This window comes from Oryx dammah, unplaced genomic scaffold, assembly GCF_014754425.2.
Source record: "Oryx dammah isolate SB20612 unplaced genomic scaffold, SCBI_Odam_1.1 HiC_scaffold_10, whole genome shotgun sequence".
NCBI lineage: Eukaryota > Metazoa > Chordata > Mammalia > Artiodactyla > Bovidae > Oryx > Oryx dammah.
In genome coordinates this window covers 21795467-21819103 of record NW_024070194.1, presented here as the reverse complement: position 1 = coordinate 21819103, position 23637 = coordinate 21795467, and the positions used below count along the sequence as shown (strand labels likewise).

General features: G+C 49.3%; 1 protein-coding gene across 1 annotated transcript; it reads left to right on the top strand.

Moving 5' to 3' along the window:
• The first annotated feature begins 5150 nt into the window (after positions 1 to 5150).
• On the top strand, positions 5151 to 23052 carry CCM2L (CCM2 like scaffold protein). The gene is made up of 10 exons (XM_040247577.1): positions 5151 to 5233; positions 7612 to 7779; positions 9981 to 10064; positions 10157 to 10340; positions 11140 to 11600; positions 14061 to 14196; positions 16450 to 16513; positions 18911 to 19040; positions 19536 to 19674; positions 21053 to 23052. The coding sequence occupies exons 1-10, from the start codon at positions 5204 to 5206 to the stop codon at positions 21361 to 21363; spliced, it is 1707 nt and encodes a 568-aa protein (XP_040103511.1). The 5' UTR covers positions 5151 to 5203; the 3' UTR covers positions 21364 to 23052.
• Positions 23053 to 23637: the final 585 nt, after the last annotated feature.

Below are 23637 nucleotides of genomic sequence, written 5' to 3'. Positions count from 1 at the left end.
TTTTGCCAGTTTTCCCAGAGCATAGAGTACCTCATTCCTAACCTCGTTTCAGGGTGTATTAAAGGTCAGTGACTGCAGTGGCTAATGACTCAGTTCTTGTACCGCCAGATAGCTGGTGACTTTCTTTAGTAGGTAAGATCAAACCCCTTGTCTGATGCTGACTTTTCATAATTAGACCCAAAATATCTCTTGATCCTCACATCCAACATTATTGTACCTGGCCCTCATAGCTTCACAGTCTTATAGCTTCTCCAAACCTCCATCTTCCTGTTTCTATGAGCCTCTCTTGGGTGCCACCCAATGGCTTTTCTCACCATGGTCTCAGGTACAGCCCCATTTCCTAGGAGCCCCCAGCCCAAGTGCTCAGGGTGTAGAGCCTCTTCCTGGCCTCAGGACGAAAGTCAAGATTGAATTGGCCTAAGACAGAAATCTCAAAGTGTGGTCCCTCGACCAGCATCAGCCAGTGTGGGGATGAGGAGCAGCATTTTTTTATAAGTCTTCCAGGTGATTTTGATGCACACCCAAGTTTGAGAACCACTGGTCCAAGATAATTCCCCTGATTGAGGATTGGTGGGGGCAGGGGCATGTGACCAATTCAGTGAGGCAGAGACTGCTGTATGTCCCCGGTATCCATGCACCCCTTTTCTCTATAAAGGGCTTTTTAGCTGAGCACATGGCCACTGTAGAGCAGAGGACTGTATTTTTCAGTTTCCTTTGCAATTAGTTGTTGCCATGGAAACAAGTTCCAGCCAATGGGTTATGAGCAGTAGAACTTTGTGCTACTTCCAGGTCATCCCCCTAGAGGGAGGAGCTGTGCTCTCTTCTAGCTCAGTTTACTCTTCCCACTGGCAGCTTGAAGTTGAGAGCAAAATCCTAGAATGGTGGAGCAGCGAGACAGGAAGCCCATGGGTCCTGGACTCATGGAACTGCCATACGTGACCTGGACTGCTTATGTGATGGAAGGGATCAACTTCTATCATCTTTAAGCCACTGTCTAGGGGTCTTCATGACAGCTGAAATATATCCTGGCTAATACATCTGACCCCTGGACTTCTAACGGAAGTCTTTTGAAGAATCTCTGGGAAAGGTTACCTTCTCAACAGAAAGACATACAAGAAAGGGAAACCCTTGGCCTCCTCAATCGTTGATAGCATCAAAACTAGAATAACGATGAAGAGTATGATGTCTGTATTGCTACCCTCTTTCCAGCTGTGCTAGTTTGCTAGGACTCCCATAACAAAACATGACAGACTGGGCAATTTAACAGAAACTTATTTTTTTCACAGCTCTGGAGGCTAGAAGTCCAACATCAAGTTGTCAGCAGGATTGATTTCTTCTGAAGCTCTCTCCTTGGCTTGCAGATGGCAGTATTCTCACTGAGTCCTCACGTGGTCTTTCCTCTGTGTATATGCGCCCCTGGTGTCTGTGTCTTCAAATTTCCTCTTCTTATAAGGACACCAGTCAGATTAGATTAGAACTTACACTGTGGCCTCATTTCAACTTAATCACCTCTTTAAAAGCCTTATCTCCCCAAACAGCCACCCTTGGGGTACCGGGTGTTATGGCTTCAACATACAAATTTGGGAGGGACAGAATTCAGCCTGTAACACCAACAAAGCAGATGTAAGAAACTTGATGCCATTCTTTTTTTTTTTTTTGGCATGAGGAAATCTTTTAATTATATAAAGTAATACAAACACTAAACCGGAGAAGGGATTTAAAAACCCATTTAGAAATAATGTGTGCTGCCTTTTCAAAGTGAGCTCTGAGGCTGTGTATTTTCCTGGTAGAGTTTCTCTCTCAATGGTTTGGTGTTAATGGTATTTTACTTTTTCCTCTCTTACGCCTGATTTTTTTTTCTTTAAAAAAAATTTTTTTTTAAATTTTGTATTGGGGTATAGCTGATTAGCAAACAATGTTGTGATAGCTTCAGGTGACAAGTGAAGGGACTCAGCCATACGTATATGTATACCCATTCTCCCCTAAACTTCCCTCCCACTTGATATCATTCTTGAGCTGCTCAATTAACCAGCCCTGAAATCACTTATCATTGGGCTTTGTCTTGGGAGATGATAAATGCTCCTTATGTATAAGCCACCTTTGATCGGATAGTCTATTCTTAGCAGCTCAAAGCATCACATCTCAGGCACTGAATGTTTGTTCACACCATTCCTTCTGCCTGGAGTGACCCTCCTATACACATGCCCTTCAAATCCTGCTTCCCTTCAAACCCTGGTTCGTTTGCCACAGTCTTGGTGAATGGCTCCCAATTCTGCTTTCCCCAAACAAGCCGCTTGCCTCGTGTCAGAGTTCTGTGCCTGTCTGTCTTTCCTTCTCATTAGATCAAGGGTCAGCATATGCACTGGCTGCCACATCCTCCACCCACCCACTCACTATCCCATGGCAATCTCCTTTCCACTGGGAAATTTGGTTTTTATAATCAGCACTCCAGGGCAGGCCCCTGCCAATCAATTGGAGGTGCCTCAAAAGAGGTGAATTCTATTTGCCATGACTGTCAAGTCTTCAGGGCACAGACTTTGTTTTTACTCACCTCTTCTTTGATTCACAAGCAGCTTTATTATTAAGTGTTACCATTGCATACTTCTGATCCCATTTAATCCCTGCAGCAGCCTCCTGAGGTAAACACCATCATTATTCTGCTTTTGATGCATGAGATTCTGGGACTCCAAGAGAGAAACTATCTGTTCAAGGTCATACACGTTTGAACCTAGGTCCACCTGTGTCCTGGGCTTCCCTGGTGGCTCAGATGGTAAAGAATCTACCTGCCAATGTAGAAGACCACCTAGGAGATGGGGGTTCCATCCCTGGGTTGGGAAGATCCCCTGGAGAAGGGAATGGCTACCCACTCCAGTATTATCGCCTGGAGAATTCCATGGACAGAGGAGCCTGGTGGGCTACAGTCCATGGGGTCGCTAAGAGTTAGATACAGCTGAACAACTAACACTTTCACTTTCCACTGACTTGTACTAAGCACCTGATCTGTTCATGATCCTGGGCTGGGACTGCAGAGAACACAGAGATGGTTTGCTATTTTGAGTGGCATTCAGAACACTGGTCATGTTTGAGCTCCATAGAAGTTCACAGATGTTTGGAGTTAATCCAGGAATAAGAGACATCCAGGTTTTACACAGAGGGAAACTGAGGCTCAGAGAGAAGAAAAGGCTTGCAAAAGCTATCATGGAGGTTCCAGAGCAAGAAACCACGTCTCATTCCCAGCTGCCATCTGAGGGTGGGAATTTGGGACCTGCTCAGGGGTTAACTGGGAAGGTGACGTCCAGGGTGGTCAGGGATTGGCTAGTACATCCTGGCCTCTTCCTGTTAGCCCACAGGCAGAGGCTTTCACTTCCTGCTGTAGGGACACGACGGGCAGGATGTCAGGGAGCAGGGACGGTGGCTGTGTGAGCTATCACTGAGTAGTCCGGGCCATTTCCCCACCTCCGAAAGAGGGAGGAAGAGACAGAGCGAAGGCTGGTGTCTGAGAGTCTTCTGCAGCTCTCACACCCAGAGGCAGTAGGGAGCTATGAGCTTTGCTCCCACGGGCACTGGCCTGGCATACTGGGGTATTTAAAAAAAACTTTCCAAACAATCCTATGCATGGGCCCCTGCACTTCACAGTTTCCAACTGCCTTCTCATCCATGGCCTGATATCTCTCCTCTCATACCTCTGACTCCAGGACAGAGTTTGGGGGCTTGTTCCCAGTAGAAAAATGAGGAAGCTGAGACCCAGAGAGGTTACAATAAGCAGCCTGCTTGCATCATACAGCGAATCAGTTCCAGGGCTTAGGTCTCCAGAACCAAGTGGTCGGGGCAAGGTGAGAAGGGATCACTAAGAACCTTTCCCATTGCTCTGGGTGGGCCACGCAGAGGGCATAGGCCCGAGAGGTAAATAACCAGGCTTCAGATCGGAGCCAGACCAGGCAGAAATTCCAGGCCCTCGTCCCATTTACTGTGTGCCCTCCTTGGGTTCACCTCTGCACGTGAGTCTGTTTTAAAAATCTGGATAGCACATATAGGGATAGGGCTTTCTTGGTGGCTCAGACAGGAAAGAACGCACTTGAAATGCTGGAGACCTGGGTTCGATCCCTGGGTCGAAAAGAGCCCCTGGAGAAGGGAATGGTGACCCACTCCAGTATTCTTGCCTGGAAAATTATATGAACAGAGAAACCTGGCAGGCTACAGTCTATGGGGTCACAGAGTTGGACACAACTGAGCAACTAATACACACACAAACACAACACATATAACAATGGTACACCAATATTGTGAAGAATAAGTGAGATGAAACACATAAAGGGCTCAGTGGAGAACCACAAAGTGAGCCCTGCTTCCCTAGTACTATTCTCTCAAGAGACAGTAAAACAGCCCAGAACATGCAGACACGCAGATAGGTGAAGAGTTAATGTTTATTGAGTACTTCACATGTTCCAGGAGTTTTTCTAAGTGAGTTTAATTCTTACAAGTTCACTCTGAGGGTCAGGCTGATATTGTACCCATTTTACAAATGGGGAAATGGAGGCACAGGAGGTTACAGACCCTAGGTCATAACCTTAGTAAGTGGCAAAGCCAGGATTCAAACTCCAGTGGCCTATCTCTGAAGCCCAGGCATACTGCCTCCCTTAATATTGGTAATGATTAATTCTTAAAATCATAACTTGCTTTCACACAATAGTCCCTAGTTTATGAAGCATTTGCCCACCCACTCTTTCATTTTTTTTCTCACCACAGCAGCCTAGAGAGGAAGGCAATGTTTACTCCTAATTTATAAAAGGGAGGGGGAAACAGGCTGTGAAAAGGGGAACTCACCTGCCTTGCCAAGGTCACACAGCAAGGTCAGTGGCAGAAGTGGGGGTGGATCTGGGATTTTCTGTCTCTAAATTCAGAGGACACTTCCCAGCCTTAGTCAGTTCCCAAGCCCCCTCAGTAGCAAGCCTGCGGGCTGGAGATCTTGGGGTTTTCTCCCTGGTCTGTTGCTCTGACTGGGCTTCCAATGTTCAGCTGGAGGGTCCCAAGGCTGCATCCTTCATCCACCCCTCACCCGGCACTCACTATCAGACGGGAGGGGCAGGAACTCCAGGGCTGGTGGAGTTTCCGACCAGGCAGGAAAAAGAACAAAGGAACTGCGTGGGGGGAGAAGGTGGAGGGGTGGCTAGGATGGTGGCAGGAGCGGAGGGGACGCTTCACCATGGAATATGAAGTCAAGAAAGGGAAAAAGGTAGGTGGGGGTTTGGAAAGGGTTCGGGGTAGAGAAGTGTACCCGGAGTTGGAGAAATGAGAAGCCTGGGGGTGGGGTGATGGGCAGTGAGTGGCGTCAGGAGCACCTTTCTTCTTGTTTGGAAAGACCTTCCTCTCCACCCTTGGGCAGCCAGGCATTTGGCTCAAACTCTCTAACCAGTCTCCCTGCTCTTAGTGACCTCTGCCATCCCAGGAAAGAACAGACGGACAGGTACCTTCCAGGAAAATCCAGCCAGCCAGATTAGTCTGGAGACACTCCCAACCTGCTTCCCTGGTGTTCCTGGGGGTTCTCCCCTGCAGTTTCTCAGACCGAAGGACAGACAGAAAAACAGACATCAAGCAAACCCATTCCCTTGCTCCTTGCCTCATCAGGGAGAAGGACCTCAGGCACGGCAAGTGTGTGCTACAAGTCTGCCTATCCGGGCTTGGGGCATCTACCTCCTCCTCCTGCCATGTTCGAGCTGAGCCTGCCCTCTCCCCATCTTTATACGGGGACCAGTTCTGCTCCAAAGGCCTCAGCCTGAGAGTCACTCCCCAACCCCCTAGATCTTTACTTCTTCCTGACTCTCAGAAATTTTCTAGCCTGGTTCTCTGGGCATCTCACCTGTTTGTCTTTGCGGTCCAGGAAGCCTCTGGGCTTCCAACTCCCACCCCCATCCCCACCGAGCCCTCTTCCCCCAGGAAACCAAGATCCAACTGTTTGAAAAGGCTCCCATGTGAATTATGAGGGCTCCGAAGGGAGCCAAGACATAGGTGCTTGTTGCTTCTTGGTTCCTTCCCTCTACAGATATTTATTCAGTATCTATTGTGGGCCAGGCACCATGCCTAGTGCTCGTGATGGTGCACTGTGAGCAAAGTCAGACAAGGTCCCTCCTCCCTCCCTGGAGCTTACAGTCTAGTGGGGGAGACAGCTTTTAATTTTTTTTAAAGCAATTAATGTAAAAGTGTACAAAAGGATCCATATGAAGTGCTGGGAGAATGTTAAACCTTAGACTGGTCAGCCTGAGCTGATAGGTGGAAGGAAAGGGGGTAGGAAAGAGTGTTTCAGGCACGGAAACAGTGTGTGCAAAGCCCCTCCACAGGAGGAAGGAATATAGCAAGTAGGAAGAACTGAAAGATGGCCCTAGAACCACAGGACAGGAGTGAGGGGCAGTGAAGTGAAGTTGGAGAAGTGGGCAAGGCTGGAGCATTCAGGGCCACAGACAAAACAATTACTTTCCTGGTCCACTCAGGCATACACACATACTCCCCATACATGGGATAAAGTCCTGGCTCCATAGCCAACATTCAATCCTGCTGTGACTCGTTCATCTCATCATTTGACTACAGCGAAATGGCTATAATACTTCTTCTCCAGGCTTGTGCTCATCCAGCCCTTGCGGCCCCCAGGGTTTTGCACATGCTGTGCCCTCTTCTTGGAATGTTTCTTCCCAGGTTGCTTGATCTCATTCCTCAGAGCTTCCTTGTACTTAATCCACGATCCATGATACGGATTGTAAAACTTGAACTGGGCATTAGAATCACCTGGGGTGCTTGTTAAAACACAGATCATGGGGGTCTCATCCCAGTTTCCGATCCAGTAGGTCTGGGATGGAGCACAAGGATGTAAATTTCTCTGAAATTCCCAGGTAATGCCGCTACTGCTGGTGGTGGAGACCCAGGAAGCACACACTGAGAACCACTGCTCTGAATCAGTGCTCACACTTTCCTGAGTGTTTAAATTCTGTTGGGCTGAGTTGAGGCCCTAGAATTTGCTCCTTCAATCTAGACCCAGGCCATTTTTATGCAGGATTATACTACCGTATCATTAGATAGAAATCAATCACTTCTAATATTGAGGAAAGCATAGAAAATAGCTTAATAAATACCTATGCACCTACCGTTCAGCCAGATTGGATGTTAATATTCTTCTGTACTTGCCCCAGGCTAGGTAGGTTCCTACTGTCACCTGGGTGTTTTTTTTTTTTTTAACTTTTTATTTTGTATTGGGGTTAGCCAATTAACAATGTTGTGATAGTTTCAGGCAAACAGCGAAGGGACTCAGCCATACACAGACATGTATCCATTCTCCCCCAAACTCACCTCTAACCTGGGTATTTAGAATGAAGGTTTGGAGCCAGACTGCCCAGGGTGAACTATTGGTTCTACAGCCACTAGCTGGTAACCTTACTAGCTCTCTCTGAGGCTCAGTTTCCCCATCTGTAAAATGGAAATCACAGAGGTAACCTGCCCCTCCCTGCAGTGTTTTTGTCAGAATGTAATTAGATAATATAATGCTTCGTATAAGTGCTGGTGCTGGAGAAGACCAAGTCAGTGGCTATTATTATTGCTGTTACCCCCACGCCCTTGCTCCCCCAGGGCTTTGTGTCCCCCATCCGGAGGCTGGTGTTCCCCAAGGCTGCGCGCCGGGCAGCCTGTCGGAGCAGTGTGAGCCGCCGCCCCCTGCACTCAATGCCCCTCTATCCCCCTGACTACCTCATCGATCCTCAGATTCTGCTCTGTGACTATCTGGAGAAAGAGGTCAAGGTATGCGTGGGATGAGGGGGGAGGGGTGCGAAGGATCTGGGGACAACGGATTAGGGGGAAGGTTTCCCTCAACCCTCCTAGGGTCCCTGGCTGGGTCTGAAATTTAAACTGAACAAAGATTAACCAGAGAAAAGCACACACATTTTATTAAATTTTCACATGTACATGAGAACGTTCAGGGAGAGAATGGAAGACCCTGAGAAGTGACTAGAGCCAGAAACTTTTATACATTTTGGACAAAGAAACAATAAATCTGTGAAGAACTGACAAGGCAGAGGGGTTCAGAGTAGGGGTAGTACACGGTAAAGGAGGAACAAGGATTGTTTATAAAGACTTCTCGGCCCTCAGTTCCCTGTCTCTGGTGATAAGGCGGTCTCCCTTCCTGCTGGTACTCTGAAAAGAGGGTACCTTTCACCAAGGAGATTTATCTCCTGCTTTCAGGGAAGAAGGATGATGCAGGGGAATTCTGAATGACCTTCCTGCTGCTGTCGTTTCCTCTGACTCCTTCAGCTTAAAATAGTCAGTGTGCTGAGGTGCCATATTTTAGAGTGGCGTGTTCTGGACCCCATCAGGAAAGACTTTACCTCTCCTGCACACCAACCTATGACCAGCCTTGTCTGACACAGGGGAGGCTCAGGGGAAAGAGGCCTGGAGTCAACCCAGCCTTGCACTTGCATTATGCTGGGAACCCTCAGCAAGTGACCTCCATCTGCTCAGCCTCAGTGTTCCCATCTCAACACGCGGCTCAAAGTCTACGCCAAGGGCAGAACAGATGGGAAGGTGCCCTGGGCACTGAAAAACCAGTCTCCATCTTGTGAGATTTTACTGCAGTGACATTACTGCTACTTGGATGGTGTCCAGATTAAAGGAAGCCAGTTCTGCAAGTCACAGGGACTTGGGCCAACTCAAGGGCTTTACTTCTATTTCATGCACACCATGAAGGAGCAGTGGAGAATCCTCATTACCCAACAAAGATAGATATGGGGGTAGGAGTGTCAGATTTAGCAAAAACAGGAACCCAGTTAAATTTAAATTTTGGTAGGGGGAGAGATAAATTAGGAGTTTGGGATTAACACACACTATTATATATAAAATAGATAAACAACAAGGATCTATTGTATAACACAGGGAAATATAGTTGATATTTTGTAATAATCAGTGATGGAAAAGAATACAAAAAAGAATACATATATTATATATGTATACAGCTGAATCACTTGACTGTATACCTGAAGCACTGTAAATCAATTATACTTCAATAAAGTTTTTATTAAAAATTTGAATTTCAGGTAGGCAATGATATTTTTTAGTATTAATATATACTCAGTGTTACATGAGACTAAAATTACTTTAAAAACAAACTAAAAAATTAGTTGTTTACATGAAAACCAAATTTAATTGGCATCTTGTATTTTATCTGGCAACCCTATAAAGGGAAAAGCTAACAAATCCACTTAAAAAACTGGGGACTGAAACTTTATAGAGAATAAAAAGAAGAGAAATGGTATGATTGGTAGAATTCACCTGTAAGAATAAAACTAAAAATAATGAAAAAAGTTAATTCTTACATTTAATGACATTTAAGTGTGATAACATTAAGCTATAAGTAAGAATGAATGATTTATTTACTTATTTTTCTGACAAAATTATACACTAACTTGATACAATATTCCTTCCTTCCCACTTAATTTCTGCAACAAGGTCATAAAGAAGGCCAGTGACCTGTTGACACAGGTGCTTGGGATGAACAGGAGCCACTCAGGCCAAGTGGGAAATTACAAGTGGCCTGTTCTTTCAAGCTATTACAGTGACCTTTGCTTCTGCCATAGTTAAATAACTGTATGTTCATAAAGTAAGCTTATATTAGCAAAACTAAGCTAGCAGTGAGAGTGTGGGTTCTGGTGTGCGGAGTCCAGCTCCACCCTTTCTATTATAGATAATACTGGGCAGGTTATTTATTTTGACTGTGCCTTAGTTTTCTCATCCTCAAAGTAAGGATGAATGAGTACATAAAACTCGCAGGACTATGGGTCCTAGGATTGCTTTAATAACAGTTATTACCAAGCCATTATTATCAATTCAGATATTTCTATCTCAGTCTACCCTTACGGTGTCAGTGAGGTCAGGGTCCTCCGCGGCTTCAAGGTAACCTCTCTCTGCCCTTCTCCCACCACCCCCACCCCCGTCCCTTTTCTATACAGTTCCTGGGCCACCTCACCTGGGTCACCTCCTCACTGAACCCCTCCAGCCGGGACGAGCTCCTGCAGCTGCTGGACACGGCCAGGGTGAGGCGCCGGGAGAGGGGAGGACAGGGTCTGGTCCCCTACGTTTCCCACCCGTGGCCACCGGGACTCAGGAGATCCGACTCACCCCGCAGCAGCTGAAGGAGCTGCCGCTGAAGACCACGGCGGAGCAAGACAGCATCCTGAGCCTGTCGGCCCGCTGCCTGCTGCTCACCTGGCGCGACAACGAGGAGCTTATCTTGCGTATACCCACGCACGAGATTGCCGCCGCCTCCTACCTGCAGGACGACGCTCTGCACCTGCTGGTGCTGAAGACCGGTACGGTGGGCGGGGCCTGGCGGGGCAGGGCGGGGAGGGGAAAGGGTAGAGAATGGCCCGACACCTGGAAATGGGCGCGGCCTGGGGCGGGGGCGGGGCCTGAGGCTGGAGGATGGAGTGATGGAAGGCCTGACTAAACTGCCCCTAGACTAGGAATAGGGCATGGCTGTTTGCAAGAAGTGGGAGCCCAGTGTTGAGGCTTGAAGGAGGGCGGCCTGACCCACCATCTCGGAAATGATGGAGAAGCCAGAATCCTGAGGCCTGAACGCGTGATTAATGGGTAGCAAAGCTCTGAGGCTAGGAGGGTACCTGGGGCAAGAAGCGGAGTCTCACTTAGGGACGGAGCCGTACACTGCGGGGCGGAGCTCGCGGCTGAGATACCTGGTGGGAGGTGTGAGACTCCGCCAAGCTAGGGGCGGGGCCTGAGACCAGGGGCGGGGCTGAAGGGAAGCTTGGATCCAAGGAGAGGTTCCCGAAACCAAGAACAGGGTCAGAGTTAACAGTAAAGAGGGAGGCGATAGCCTGACCACTACTCAGACCAGACGGCAGGGTCCGAGGCAAGGGGCGTCTGGATGGGGTGGGATGGGTGGGAAAGGCCAGATCCAGGGGTGGAGCCTGAGGGTGGGGCGGGGTCGGGCCTCCTGACTTTGAAGCTAGGGGTGCGGCTTGAGCACAAGGGCCGGAGGACTCACTCCCAAACCCCCATCCCGCAGCGGCGGGTCAGTACCCCCAGCTGGCCTCGGGAGAGGGGGCGCTTAGCCTGGATCTCCTGCTCTGACGGCCACCCGACCTCTCCTAGGTCTGGGCGTGGATCCGGTGCCAGCCGGCGTAGACGCCAGCCCCGGCGGGGCGGGGCGCGACCCGGGCCCACCCGGCGTGGCGCCCGAGAAGCGGCGGGTGGGCACTACCGAGCGGCGCCACACCATCTGCAGCCTGGACTGGCGGATGGCGTGGGGCGGCGGCGCAGGCGCAGAGGCCCGGGCCGGGGGCGGCGGCGGCGGCAGCCTGGAGCGCCAGCGCGCCGGGGCGCGGGCGTCGGGCAGCTGGGAGCGGCGGCAGACGTTCAGCGGCAGCTGGGAGCGGCGGCACGCCGGCGGCGGCGGCGGCGCGGGAAAGCCAGGCGGCAGCTGGGAGCGGAGGCAGGCGGGCGGCGGCGGTGGCAGCTGGGAGCGGCGCCACCCGGGCCCCAACCCGCTAGACCCGCAAGACCCCAGCCCCGACGCCTACTGCAACCTGGTCATTCTGGCTGTGGCCAACAGGGTGAGCCCAAGGGCACCCTGCGCCCCTGCTCCCTGCCTCCAGGGCACGTCTTCACCCCCGCGCCCCCCCCCCCCATCCCTTTGCCCCTACCCCCGCAACCCTCCGCCCCGACTCCTGCGTCTCCCCGTCCCTTTTCATCTCCCTCCTTTGGCCCTACTCCCCAGGATTTCAGGTACTGTGTGCCCATAACGGCAAAAGGCTTCTACCCTCCAGCTCCCGGACACCTCCCCCTTACTTGTTCCGGAGGGATGCAAGTTCAAAATGGCCCAGACTTAGATCTAATCCCTCCTCCAGCCCTCCTCTTTCCCCAAAGTCGTCAGTCTCCGCAGTACCACAGTAAGAATCATGAGGACAGTAATCACCAGCATGAATTGAGTGCCCGACCTGTGCCAGACAGGAAACCAGCATTAATCATTTTGTTCTCACGTTAACCCCTAGAGGCAAATATTACCATCATTCCTATTCTACAGAGAAGGAAACAGACACAGAGGCTAAGCAACTTGTGCAAGGTCGCACAGGAAGCAGGCGGTGATTTCAACACTGGGACCCAAAAGTTCAGAGCCCGTACTCTTGGTAACAATGGTCATCACCCAGAGCATAAGATTTTCCGCCATTCTTGTCCCGCCCTCTATCCTCCACATTCACCCTTGCTTTTATTTATTTGACCATATTTATTGAGTACCAGCTTCTGCTAGGCATTGGTCTAGATGCCATGGATACAGAAATGAACAAGACATAATTAGTGTCCTCCCTTAGGGAGCTCACTGTCTAGAGGACACCTTCAAACCCTGAGACTTGTAAGCTTTTTCTCTGACCCAGGGCCTTGAACTCCCCCTATATATAAATCCCATGTGGTGAACAAAATGGACATGGTGCCTCTTTAGAAAGAAGGGTGGATAGTAACCAGTAAACTCACACTATGGAGCTGACTTGAAACACTTTCACATTTATCCTTGGCACCTAGCAAAGTGCCTGGCATATGTGTGCGTTCATGCTAAGTCACTTCAGTCATGTTCGACTCTTCGCAACCCCATGGACTGTAGCCCACCAGGCTCGTCTGTCCACAGGATTCTCCAGGCAAGAATACTGGAATGAGTTGCCATTTCCTAGCTGCTCAATAAATATCCTGAGTAGATGGATTAGTTCGTAATATATTACGATATGTTGTGATGGGGACCAATAAAAAAACAGGCAACTTGAAATGATAAGGAGGAAGGAGATCCATTTTTCAGAGGGAAAGTGAGTTTGTGCCTTTTAAACTGAAATGTGGAAGAGAGAAGGAAGCAGCAGGGCAAAGAGCCAAGAAAGTCAATTCCAGACATAGGTACCAGTGTGCCCTGTTTATTCCACTAGGCTGGGAGGGCTTTAGGCCTTACCTAACTCACCTCTGAGACTCCAGAACCCAGCCCGGTGCCTGCCACACAGTGGAAATAAGTAATAATTTGTAGAATGAGTAAATAAATAAGGCTTTTTTTTCCCCCGGGAGTATCTGAGCCTCTGGCCTCCAATCTGAGGCATCATGGTCCCAAGAAGGGTATAGGAGTTAGAGTCAAAAAACCTGGGTGCCAATATTAACCAAAGCCATGAGCCTGCTATATGAGTCACTTATCCACTCTCATAAAATAAGGATCCCCTCTTCTCTGTCCACTTGATAGGGTTATTATAAGGATCAATCCTGGTTTAATGATAATTTCACTCCCTCATCCCAAAATGCCTGTCCTGAGGTTACATTTTAACTTACACCCTGGGCTGACTTTTTGAGAAGCACAAAATAAGAAATGACTTCATGAAGATGGACTCTTCATTAGTTGTCTTTCTGTATCTCTTACTCAGAAAGGTAAACCAAAGAGGCAAATTCCTCTTCAAATTTGCCATCTCAAAAAAGTCTTACCCAAGAACCTAAATGCCTTCCTTCTATCAGGGACTGAAGTTTACATATTCATCCTGCTTCCATTTTTGCCCTGGGTGCCAGGAAGCTCACATCTAAATATGGCACAATAACTATGTTGAGCCTAACATTTTCATACATGTAATTCTTTCTCCTCTTACTAGGTATTAGGAGACCAGGGTTCTAGTCCTGGCTAATCACTTTATGTCTCTGGGTTTCAGCTTCCTACGTGTAAACTTAATTTAATTTAGCATAAGCATGCTAATGTTTAATTTAGCATAAGCTTCAGGAAGGTCCATAATTCTCCCATAAACTGGGGATACATGTGTGTACTTTTCAGAGCACAAGAGTTACAGTTGTTACAGGATTCTATAAAGACCAATAAGTGGCTATTTCTATAAAAGCCACCCAGAACATGGCTATATAATGATGGAAAATGACCTTAGAGTGGCTCTAAAGTCACCCATAGTTGCGTGTGTGCCCCTGTGTGCCCACTCACACTGCGTTTTCAGGAAGCAGGGGCATCTTGATCACGGAAGAGGGACTGAGCTCTGTCTTCCTCTCTGGACAAGGATGCTGCCGAGGAGTCCTGTGCCCTCATCTGTCAGGTCTTCCAGATCATCTACGGGGACCAGAGCATCGAGTGCGTGGACCGGGCCGGTTACCACTACACATCCACACCTGAACGGCCGTGGCTCTGTAGCCGCAGTGAGTATTCCAGTTCCTGGCCAACCTTCCTGTGAATCATCCCGAAAGGCCAGAGGAGGTGGGGGTCAGGAGCGGGGTAGGGGATATGTCCCAAGACGGGGGCCAACAAAAGCCTTTAGGGGTCCTGACTTCTACAGCAATTACAGTGTACCCCCAATATATAGCTAAAATAAAATGTCCAATTTCATAATGACCTCAAGCCTAGCTTTATAGTAAACCCTTTAGAGGTGAACTCTCTCTCCCTTTTGTATTTTGGCATCCCAGGGGCATTGTCTGTTTACTGAGCCATCTAGCCCTTCTAGGAGTCTAGGTCAAAACCAAGATTTCAAGACTGGTCCTTGAATGCTGTCAAGGGCTAGAATGAAAATGAAATCAACAGAGATTTGTTGAGCACCAGCTATGTGCCAAGCACAGACCCAATGTGCCACATGTTTTGTAATCCTCATCACAACCTCATCTGTCCTGTTTGCCACTGTGTCCCCTGTGCCTAGAGGAGGACCAGGGGCAGACACTCAAGGTGTATTTTCTGAATAGATGAAAGAACTGTCTGAGGCCTTATGAATCCAGTTTTAACAGATGAGGCTATTAAGGCTCAGAGTGGTCAATAAATGTCTCAAGGTCACACAGCTGGCAAATGACAGAGTCAGGATTCCAACCCAAGTGCACCTGATTCTAAAGCTTCCATCTGCAACAGCTTCACTCTCCATGCTGCCTTCAAGGCCCCAAAGTGAACTTCCTCAGCCACAGCCCCCTCAGGGTGGTCCCTGTTGGCATAGCTCCATTGGAGAAGGAAATGGCAACCCACTCCAGTGTTCTTGCCTGGAGAATCCCAGGGATGGTGGATCCTGGTGGGCTGCCGTCTATGGGGTCGCACAGAGTCAGACACAACTGATGCGACTTAGCAGCAGCAGCAACAGGGAGTGAGCTCTTTCCTCCTGGAGGCACTCCCATCTGTGGGAACTGTGGTTATTGAGAATCTGGGAAAGTTCATTGACTCTCCCAGGGATGATGGACAAATAAATAAGATAATTCAACAAATATTTCTTGAACACCTGAGTGTCGGATCCTGCTAATCCCCAGGATGCACTGGTGACTAAAATCAGACATGGGCCTCCCTCGGAGGCTTGCATTGCTGAAATCAGCTGACAATAATTAAATAGTTACACAGGGACTTCCCTGGTGATTCAATGGCTAAGACTTTATGCTCCAAATCCAGGGGTTCTGGTTCAATCAATCCCTGGCCAGAGAACTAGATCCCACATGTTGCAACCAAAATTTCGCATGTTTTAACTAAAGCTCTTATGTGCCACAAGGAAGACCAGATGTACTCAAATAAATAAATAAAAATAATTATTTTGGCCACACCGGTCTTTACTGCTGCTTGTGGGCCTTCTCTAGTTGCAGCAAGCGGGGGCTACTCTCTAGTCGTGGTGCACATGCTTCTCGTTGTGATGGCATCTCTTGTTGCAGAGCACAGGCGTCAAGGTGCATGGTCTTAGTGGCCCCACAGCATGTGGAATCTTGCTGGACCAGGGGTTGAACCAATGTCCCCTGTATTGGCAGGTGGATTTCCAACCACTGGACTACCAGGGAAATCCTGTTTTTGTTTTTTTTAAGAAAAAGAACCTACTTTAAAAGAAATAGTTACACAAATAAAATGCAACCACACACTCTAGTATGAAAATGTATAATGAGAAACCAGCCTGACCTGGAAAGTCAGGGGAGTGTCCTGAGGAAGTGCCACTAAGTGAGCCAAGGGGGAGGCCAGTACCTGGGTTCACTGGGGTGACAGGGTCAGGTACAGAGCAAATTCTCTATACATGGTGCTCCTTTCTCCTCATGATTTTGACCTCCTTCCCTTCAAAGGTCTTTTCTCTCTCTCTCTCTCAAACATACATGGCTTACAAACCCTACGGCAATTGTTCCCTGGCTTGCTCTCCCCAAGGTCCCCATGAGTAGGCAGGAAGGTGGTGTTGTCACAACGTTGGGGAAGGTGAGGGCCAAGAGGAAGAGGTGGGTTGCCCAAGGTTGTCTCTGTGTTGGTGGTGGGGGCAGGAATCCTGGTCAGAATCTTCCAGTGGCTGCCCGTTTCACTCAGTGTGTAAGCTAACTCCTGTACGATTGCTTACAAGGCCATCCTTGCTCCAGCCGCCATCTTTACTCCAGGGTGGGGCTGAGCTTGGGGCCTCGGGGAGCTGGGGATATTGGTCCCCGCTTTGCCACCACTCACTGCCCTCTCTCTGCTGCCCCCAGGTGAGAGCTGCCGCACTGACGGGACCTATGCCTACGACGCCGACTTCAGCTGCTGCAGCTCCTTGTGGGTACTGCCCTGGCCAGGGACCCCACTCTGGTCCCTTCTGTCCCTGCACAAACATGACTGCTCCTCTGGGCACTCTTGAGACCCTGTGGGCAAGAGAGGATGGGGGAAAGTGACTCCACTTTGATTTGTGCTGAGACACTGGGCTCTGAGCCTGAGGGTCTGGTGAGCTGATAGAATCTGAACCCCTGAGAGAGAGACAAGGCAGCCAGAAGCCAGAACTAGGTCCACAGGACCCTGCCGCTCTTCCCCAGTCATCCAGACACTCAGTGGCCTGCAGAGGCCAAAATCACAACTAATGCCAAAAATTCATTTTGGCTTTATGGAATAGAAACCTCTAAAAAGAGCCGCTTAAACAAGAGTTTCCTCCCCCTCCCCCTCTCTCTTACATAAAGTAGACCAGGAGTTCATGGCCTTGTGGTCATCAAGGGCCCAGATGTATCTTTCCAGCCTCCCTAACACTTGCTTTCATCCCCCAAATCACCTCATGGGCCAAAATAGTGGTAATAGCTCCAACCATCACAGAAGGTCTTTAATTCTTTGCTAAAATTTCCACCTGATGGCTTCTGCTTACATCTTGTCGGCCAGAACGTGGTCTCATAGGCATAGCTAGCTATAAGCAGGACTGGAAAACAGGGTTTTTAAAAAAGTCTCAGTGGGGAACATTGTCCAGGGTTCCATTTTGGGTGACCAACCACCCCAGTTTGCTCAGGATTTAGATGTTCCCCAGGACATGGAATTTTCAGTACTAAAACTAGGAAAGTCCCAGGAAAAGTGAGACACATTGGTCACCATAATTCTGTTGCTAAGGCCTTTGACTGGACAAGGGCAAGTCTCTGCCAGTGATATATGCCTTACTCCCCCCACCCTCTTTTTAGCAGCAATATATTTGCCTAATACTGTGTACCCTTAGGCCAGTCCTTAAACAATCTGCTGTATGCTAGAGAGACAACAATCATGACAATGAGTAACTTTTGAACTTGATATGTGCCAAGGGCTATTTTATAATGCACTTCATTTAAAAAATCAACATAGCAACATTACAGTAACTACTGTTTATTTATTGCTTAGTCCATAACTCTAATGCCTCTATTTCTCACAATGACACCAATCTTTACCATCCCATTTTATAGCTAGAGAAATGGAAAAATAGAGAAGTTAAGTAACTTGACTAACGTCAAGAAACTAGTAAGTTGTTGGCCTGGGGTTTGAACCCAAGTAGGCTTAGAGTCCACACTAAACTTACACTGCTTCTATAGAGCTAATCATTGACGATGGTTCTGGAACAACGTAGAGACTGGGAGGCAGAGCCCAAGGCTGACTTTTATTTAAGCAATATTTATTGAGTACCTACTCTGTACCTACCCGTGACACAGAGGCTTTTCTGATGCCCCCACCAAATGTTCTCTCTAACCACTCTGTCCCTCACACCCTCTGTCGCAGCCGCAGTGGCCTCCTGGCTGCTCCTCAGACTCACCATGCGGATCCTGCCTCAGCATCCCTGTGTGCTGTGCTGTGTGCTAGGGATACAGGGGGAGCAAGGCAAGAATGAGACCTGTGCTCGCCACATAGTAGGTACTCAGCAAACAGAGAAAACCAAGGTCCCTGCTCATGCATGCTTTGCAAGTGTGGCAAAGGGACAGTGAAATCATTATTTAGTAGCAATAAGCATCAACAGTAAGAAACACTACCGAGAAGCTCAGAGAGTGGCTGCAAAAACCCTGCCTCATCTGAGGAGTCAGGAGGGCCTCTCCAAGGTGATGTCACTTGAACTGAGACCTGATGGATAAAAGGGGGAAGAGCACTCCAGGTAGAGGGAACAGCAAGTGCAAGGATGCGGAGGCAGGATATGCTTGGCGAGGCTGAGGAGCAGCCAGGAGGCCACCAAGGCTGCGACAGAGGATGTGAGGGACAGAGTGGCTAGAAAGGACATTTGGCGGGGGCATTGGAAAAGCCTCCATGTCGTGCATAGACTTACAGACTTTGTGATCATATTGGACAGAGGGTCTAACCAGGTCGGGAGGGGTCAGGGAGAACTCTCCCGAGGAGATGACTTTTAAAATCCAATGATGAGGAAGAGTTAGCTGAGCACACAACAGGGAAAGAGAGGCATTCCAGGCCGAGGTAATAGCATGGGCAAAAGTCCAGTGGTGAGGAGGTACTTGGAGTATTAGAGGAAAAGCAAGAAGACAGGTGGCCTGAGCCTAAGCAGCAAGGGTGAGGCGAGGCTTGAGAGGTGGTGCAGGGCCAGATCGCAGGAGACCTTGAGGGCCAAAATGGGGTCCAGGAGGAGGGCTCAGTCCCAGGGCATGGGTGACTGTCCCCTCCCACCTTCAGCCTACCACACGGAGAGGAGCTGGAGAGAGGGAGTGAGGCCCCTTCCCTCTGTTCCTGCAGCAACAGCTCCCAGGACACATTTGAAGCCTGTTACAGCGGCACGTCCACACCCTCTTTCCATGGCTCGCACTGCAGCAGCAGCGACCACAGCGGCCTGGGCCTCGAGCAGTTACAGGATTACATGGTCACGGTGAGCTGGGGCCGGCAGGGTGGCCAGGTATTTCAGGAATCATGAACAACCCTGGGCATAGCTGAAGTGTAAGACCTCAGAGGTCAGGGCAGGGCATGACATTCGGAGAGTAAACGGAGTCAGCCATGAAAGACCTTAATGAAGTCAGCTAGCAGTGAGTGCTGGCTTTATACCGGGCGCTGTTCTGAGCACCTATAATGTATCGTCTCCTTTCATCTTTCAACAACCCAAGAGAAAGTGCCATCATTATTCTCACTTTGGGGATGAGGAAAGCAAGGGTTAAGGAGGTTATCATCTGCTCATGATCACAGAGCTGGTCAGTAAAGGGGCCAGGACTTTAAATTAGGCAGCTTGAGTCCACATCCCACTCTTAGATACAGCCCAAGGGGTCTGGATGTCCCCCAGGAGGCCAGCTTTTCAGAGGAGGGCTGGGCCGGATACACCCAGCCCTGGGTCTTTTAGGCAGGGGACTAATTTCAAATGGTGCACCCACAGTTGCGGACTAAGCTGGGGCCCCCAGAGATCCAGCAGTTTGCGCTGCTGCTTCGGGAGTACCGGCTGGGGCTGCCCATCCAGGACTACTGCGCAGGCCTGCTGAAGCTCTACGGAGACCGGCGCAAGTTCCTCCTGCTCGGTGAGCCCCCTGCCCAGGCTGGGATTGTTCACTCTTTACCGTTTGGCCTCCCGTAAAGCCACATCATGAGATCCATGAGACAAACGAGTAAACCAAAGTGTGGAGAGGGGAAGGGACTTGTCTGCAGTCACAGAGCCGGGAAAGAGAGCACAGGTGTAACCATTTCACCTTCACAGCAAAGCTGCGAGAGGACATGACACTTCCCATTTTACCCCACGAGGCATCTGAAATTCACAGAGGCTAAGGAACTTGTCCAAGGTCATGGAGCTAGTAAAGAGGGCTAATGATAACAGAAAGAGGAATGATAATCCTTTTTTTTTTTAAGTTTTTATTCAATTTGCTACAATATTGCTTCTCTTTTATGTTTTGGTTTTGTTGGCCCTGAGGCATATGGGATATTAGCTCCCAGACCAGGAATTGAATCTGCACCCCTTCGATTGGAAGGCCAAGCCTTAACCACTGGACCACCCGGGAAGTCCCAGGAATGATCATTCTTAATAAGCTAACATGTATTTGGCAGTTAACCATGGGCCAAAGGATCATCTGGTTGAAGGCCCTCAGTTCTGAAAGCGGAAACTATGACTTGCCTCCGTTTTGCAGATGAGAAAACTGAGGCTTAGAGAAACAAAGTACATAAGTCATAAAGCTAGTAAGTAGTGACAGAAGTAAAACAGAAGTCAAATGGGCTGCTCAGTGTGTGCTAAGAACCGTATTTAATCCTTACAGCCCGGGAGAACAGGTGCAATTACCTCAGTTTTACAGGTGAGGACAGTAAGGCTCAGAATACTTATTGAGGCTACTTATTGAGTACATGGGGTCACAAAGAGTGGGACACAACTGAGCGACTAAGCACAGCACGTGACGAATAAATAGGAATATAACCATCAAAATAATAATGATAACAAGAATAAGCTAACATGCAGTGAGCATTTAAATGTGTAAGGGGCTGCTGCTGCTACTGCTAAGTCGCTTCAGTCGTGTCCGACTCTGTGCGACCCCATAGACGGCAGCCCACCAGGCTCCCGCATCCCTGGGATTCTCCAGGCAAGAACACTGGAGTGGGTTGCCATTTCCTCCTCCAATGCATGAAAGTGAAAAGTGAAAGGGAAGTCGCTCAGTCGTGTCCGACTCTTAGCGACCCCATGGACTGCAGCCTACCAGGCTCCTCCGTCCATGGGATTTTCCAGGCCAGAGTACTGGAGTGGGGGGCCATTGCACTGTACCATGATTCTCCAGCTCAGAGTCAAGGAGTTGTGCAAGCCACACAGCCAGCGAGTGGCAGGGCGGGGGATCTGAACTCGGCCCTCCAGCGAAGGTGATCCCTCGGTGGGAGGGGAAGGGCTGACCCCGAGGAATCATCCTGCCTCTCGACCCACAGGGATGAGGCCCTTCATTCCGGACCAGGACATCGGCTACTTCGAAGGCTTCCTGGAGGGCGTGGGCATCCGCGAGGGCGGCATCCTCACCGACAGCTTCGGCCGCATCAAGCGCAGCATGAGCTCCACGTCGGCGTCGGCAGTCCGCAGCTACGACGGCGCCCAGCGGCCGGAGGCGCAGGCCTTCCACCGGCTGCTGACAGACATAACGCACGACATCGAGGCGCTGGCCCCCGACGATGACGAAAGCACGGACGAAGAGGCCCGGGACTCCCCGGGCGGGGGCGACGCGGCCGAGGACAACTACCTGTAGCCTGTGCCGCCGTCCATGCAGAGGGCGGGCAAAGGGGTGGCTCCGCACTCCCGCCCCTGAGTCTCATGCGCCCTTGTCTGTGCGTGTGTGTGATCCATCCCCAGGATCCCCTCCCCAGACCCTAACCCGGGGCTCCGCGCTCCGGGGGCGGGGGTCTGTCCCTACCGGTCTCCCGCCCGGGTCCCTGCAGTACTGAGAATGTCCTGCAAGGGGCGGGACCCTAAGCGGGGCTCAGCAGCTCCCTCTGCCGGTCGGGGAGGGCGGCGAACTTCTCTGTCCCGTTAGCCCGGAGGTTCGGCCTCTGGATAGACACTCCAGACTCCGCAACTTTCTGGAGGCCAAGCGAGTGATGGGGAGTGTGCTCCATCTGCTGGCCGGTTGAGAAAAGAATTCCCCGAGCCTTGAAGACCTCTTTTCCTGTTTTACAGTTTGAGAAACTGAGGTTCCGGAGAAGAAACTGGAGTGAGTCTCCTGATTCCCCTTAGATATTACCTCACGCTGGCCATACCAAACCGTGCAGAGGGTCTTTCTGAAGCTCTAAGAGGCAGGGTCTCCCCTTTGCAGACGGACTTAGATTTTTAATGTGGAATAGAGGTTTCTTTCTACCAAGAGTCGACCCAGAGGTGCAGGATCTGGGTCCCAGCCCCCACCCTAAGGCTCTGAACAAGTTGTTTGTTCAGATCTTGCAATTGGAGCAGGACAGGCTAGGCTCCCTGTCTGATAGGTGTCCTAGCCTCTCTGCCTCTCCCATTTTCTCTTCTGACCCCACACACCTCACAAGGGGGTCATAGAGATTACTGAAGGTCAAGACCTTAGTGCTAGGTCTAACACATGTTAAGTGTTCAATAAATGCTGTTCCCTTCCACATCGAACATTTTCTGACTCAGTTTACCTGTCTTTAGCTGTGTGCAACGGGACATGAACTGAGGTGAGGGTGAGATGTAGGAAGACCCTCAGGGAACTCACAGTTTGGGAGGAGAAAATAGGACTTGCCCCTCACAGCTCTCTTACAGCCTGACTCCATGCTCAAAGTTCAAATGAAAAGATTCTGCAGACCAGCCGTCACATCTCAGGTAGTCAAAGAAACCGGAAGACAGAATTGGAGGGGGAGAAAAGTCAGCATAAAGACAGGAGTTGCACAGCCCCAGGAAAGGCTCAGAGGCTGAAAGAAGCCCTCAGAAGAGGCAAGAGAGTTGCCTAGAAGAGCTAAAATTTATCTGTAGAACTTTACATGGCCAGACACAAGGTACTTACCGTGAGGTAGGTACTATTATCGCCATTGTTAAAGTAATATCATTATTATTACTAGGGCTTGGATTCAGCAAGTTCCCTGATTCATACTCAGTTCATGGCAAATGACTATCCCATCATAACTGACCCACAAAAGGCCCTTCTGATCACCGACCTGATGTACATGAGTTTGAGCAAGCTCTGGGAGTTGGTGATGGACAGGGAAGCCTGGCGTGCTGCAGTCCATGGGATCGCAAAGAGTCAGACACGACTGACTGAACTGAACTGATGTCTTACTTCGTTTTATATTCCCCAGACTTCATCCACACATCCCCGCAATCCTTCTCCTCCCCACATGGGTACCCATCTCTATGTGTTGATATATGTCCCTGGACATAAAATGTATAATGTCTTGTGTGTGTGTTTACATTACATAAATGGTATTATGTAACAAACTCATTCTGTTGTTTCCTTCCTGTGTAAAAACCTAACTTATTACATCCAACCACTGCAAAATATTCCAAGCTGAGCATCCACTGATGGACACTCAGGTTGCTTCCAATTTCCTCTTACCATAAACCACACTGTATGAAAATCTTTGTGCATGACCCTTGCGGGGCTGTGTGAAAAATTCTTTGGGCTCTATACCCAAGAGTAGATCATAGGGTATATATGTTTTCTTTTTCACTAAAAGTGACTAGAATGGCTACACCAGTAGTGTGTGAAGGATACTGTCTCCCCACGTTTTCAGCGACTTTTCCATCATCTGACTTTCTAACCTTTTGCCTATTTGAGTGTAAGATGGCATCAGGTTGCTTTAAGTTGCATTTCTCTGTTAACCCTGAGATTCAGAACCTCCTCCTATACTTGTCAGGCATTTAGGCTTCCCCTTCAGTATCGTCTGTTCGTAACTTTTTCCCATTATCATTTGGGTTTCCTGTCTTTTTCTTGCTGATTTGCAGGAGTAGTTTATACCTTTTAGATTGTAATCCCTTGTTGGATATTGTTAGAAACATCTTCTCCTAGTCCCTTGCCCAAACTTTA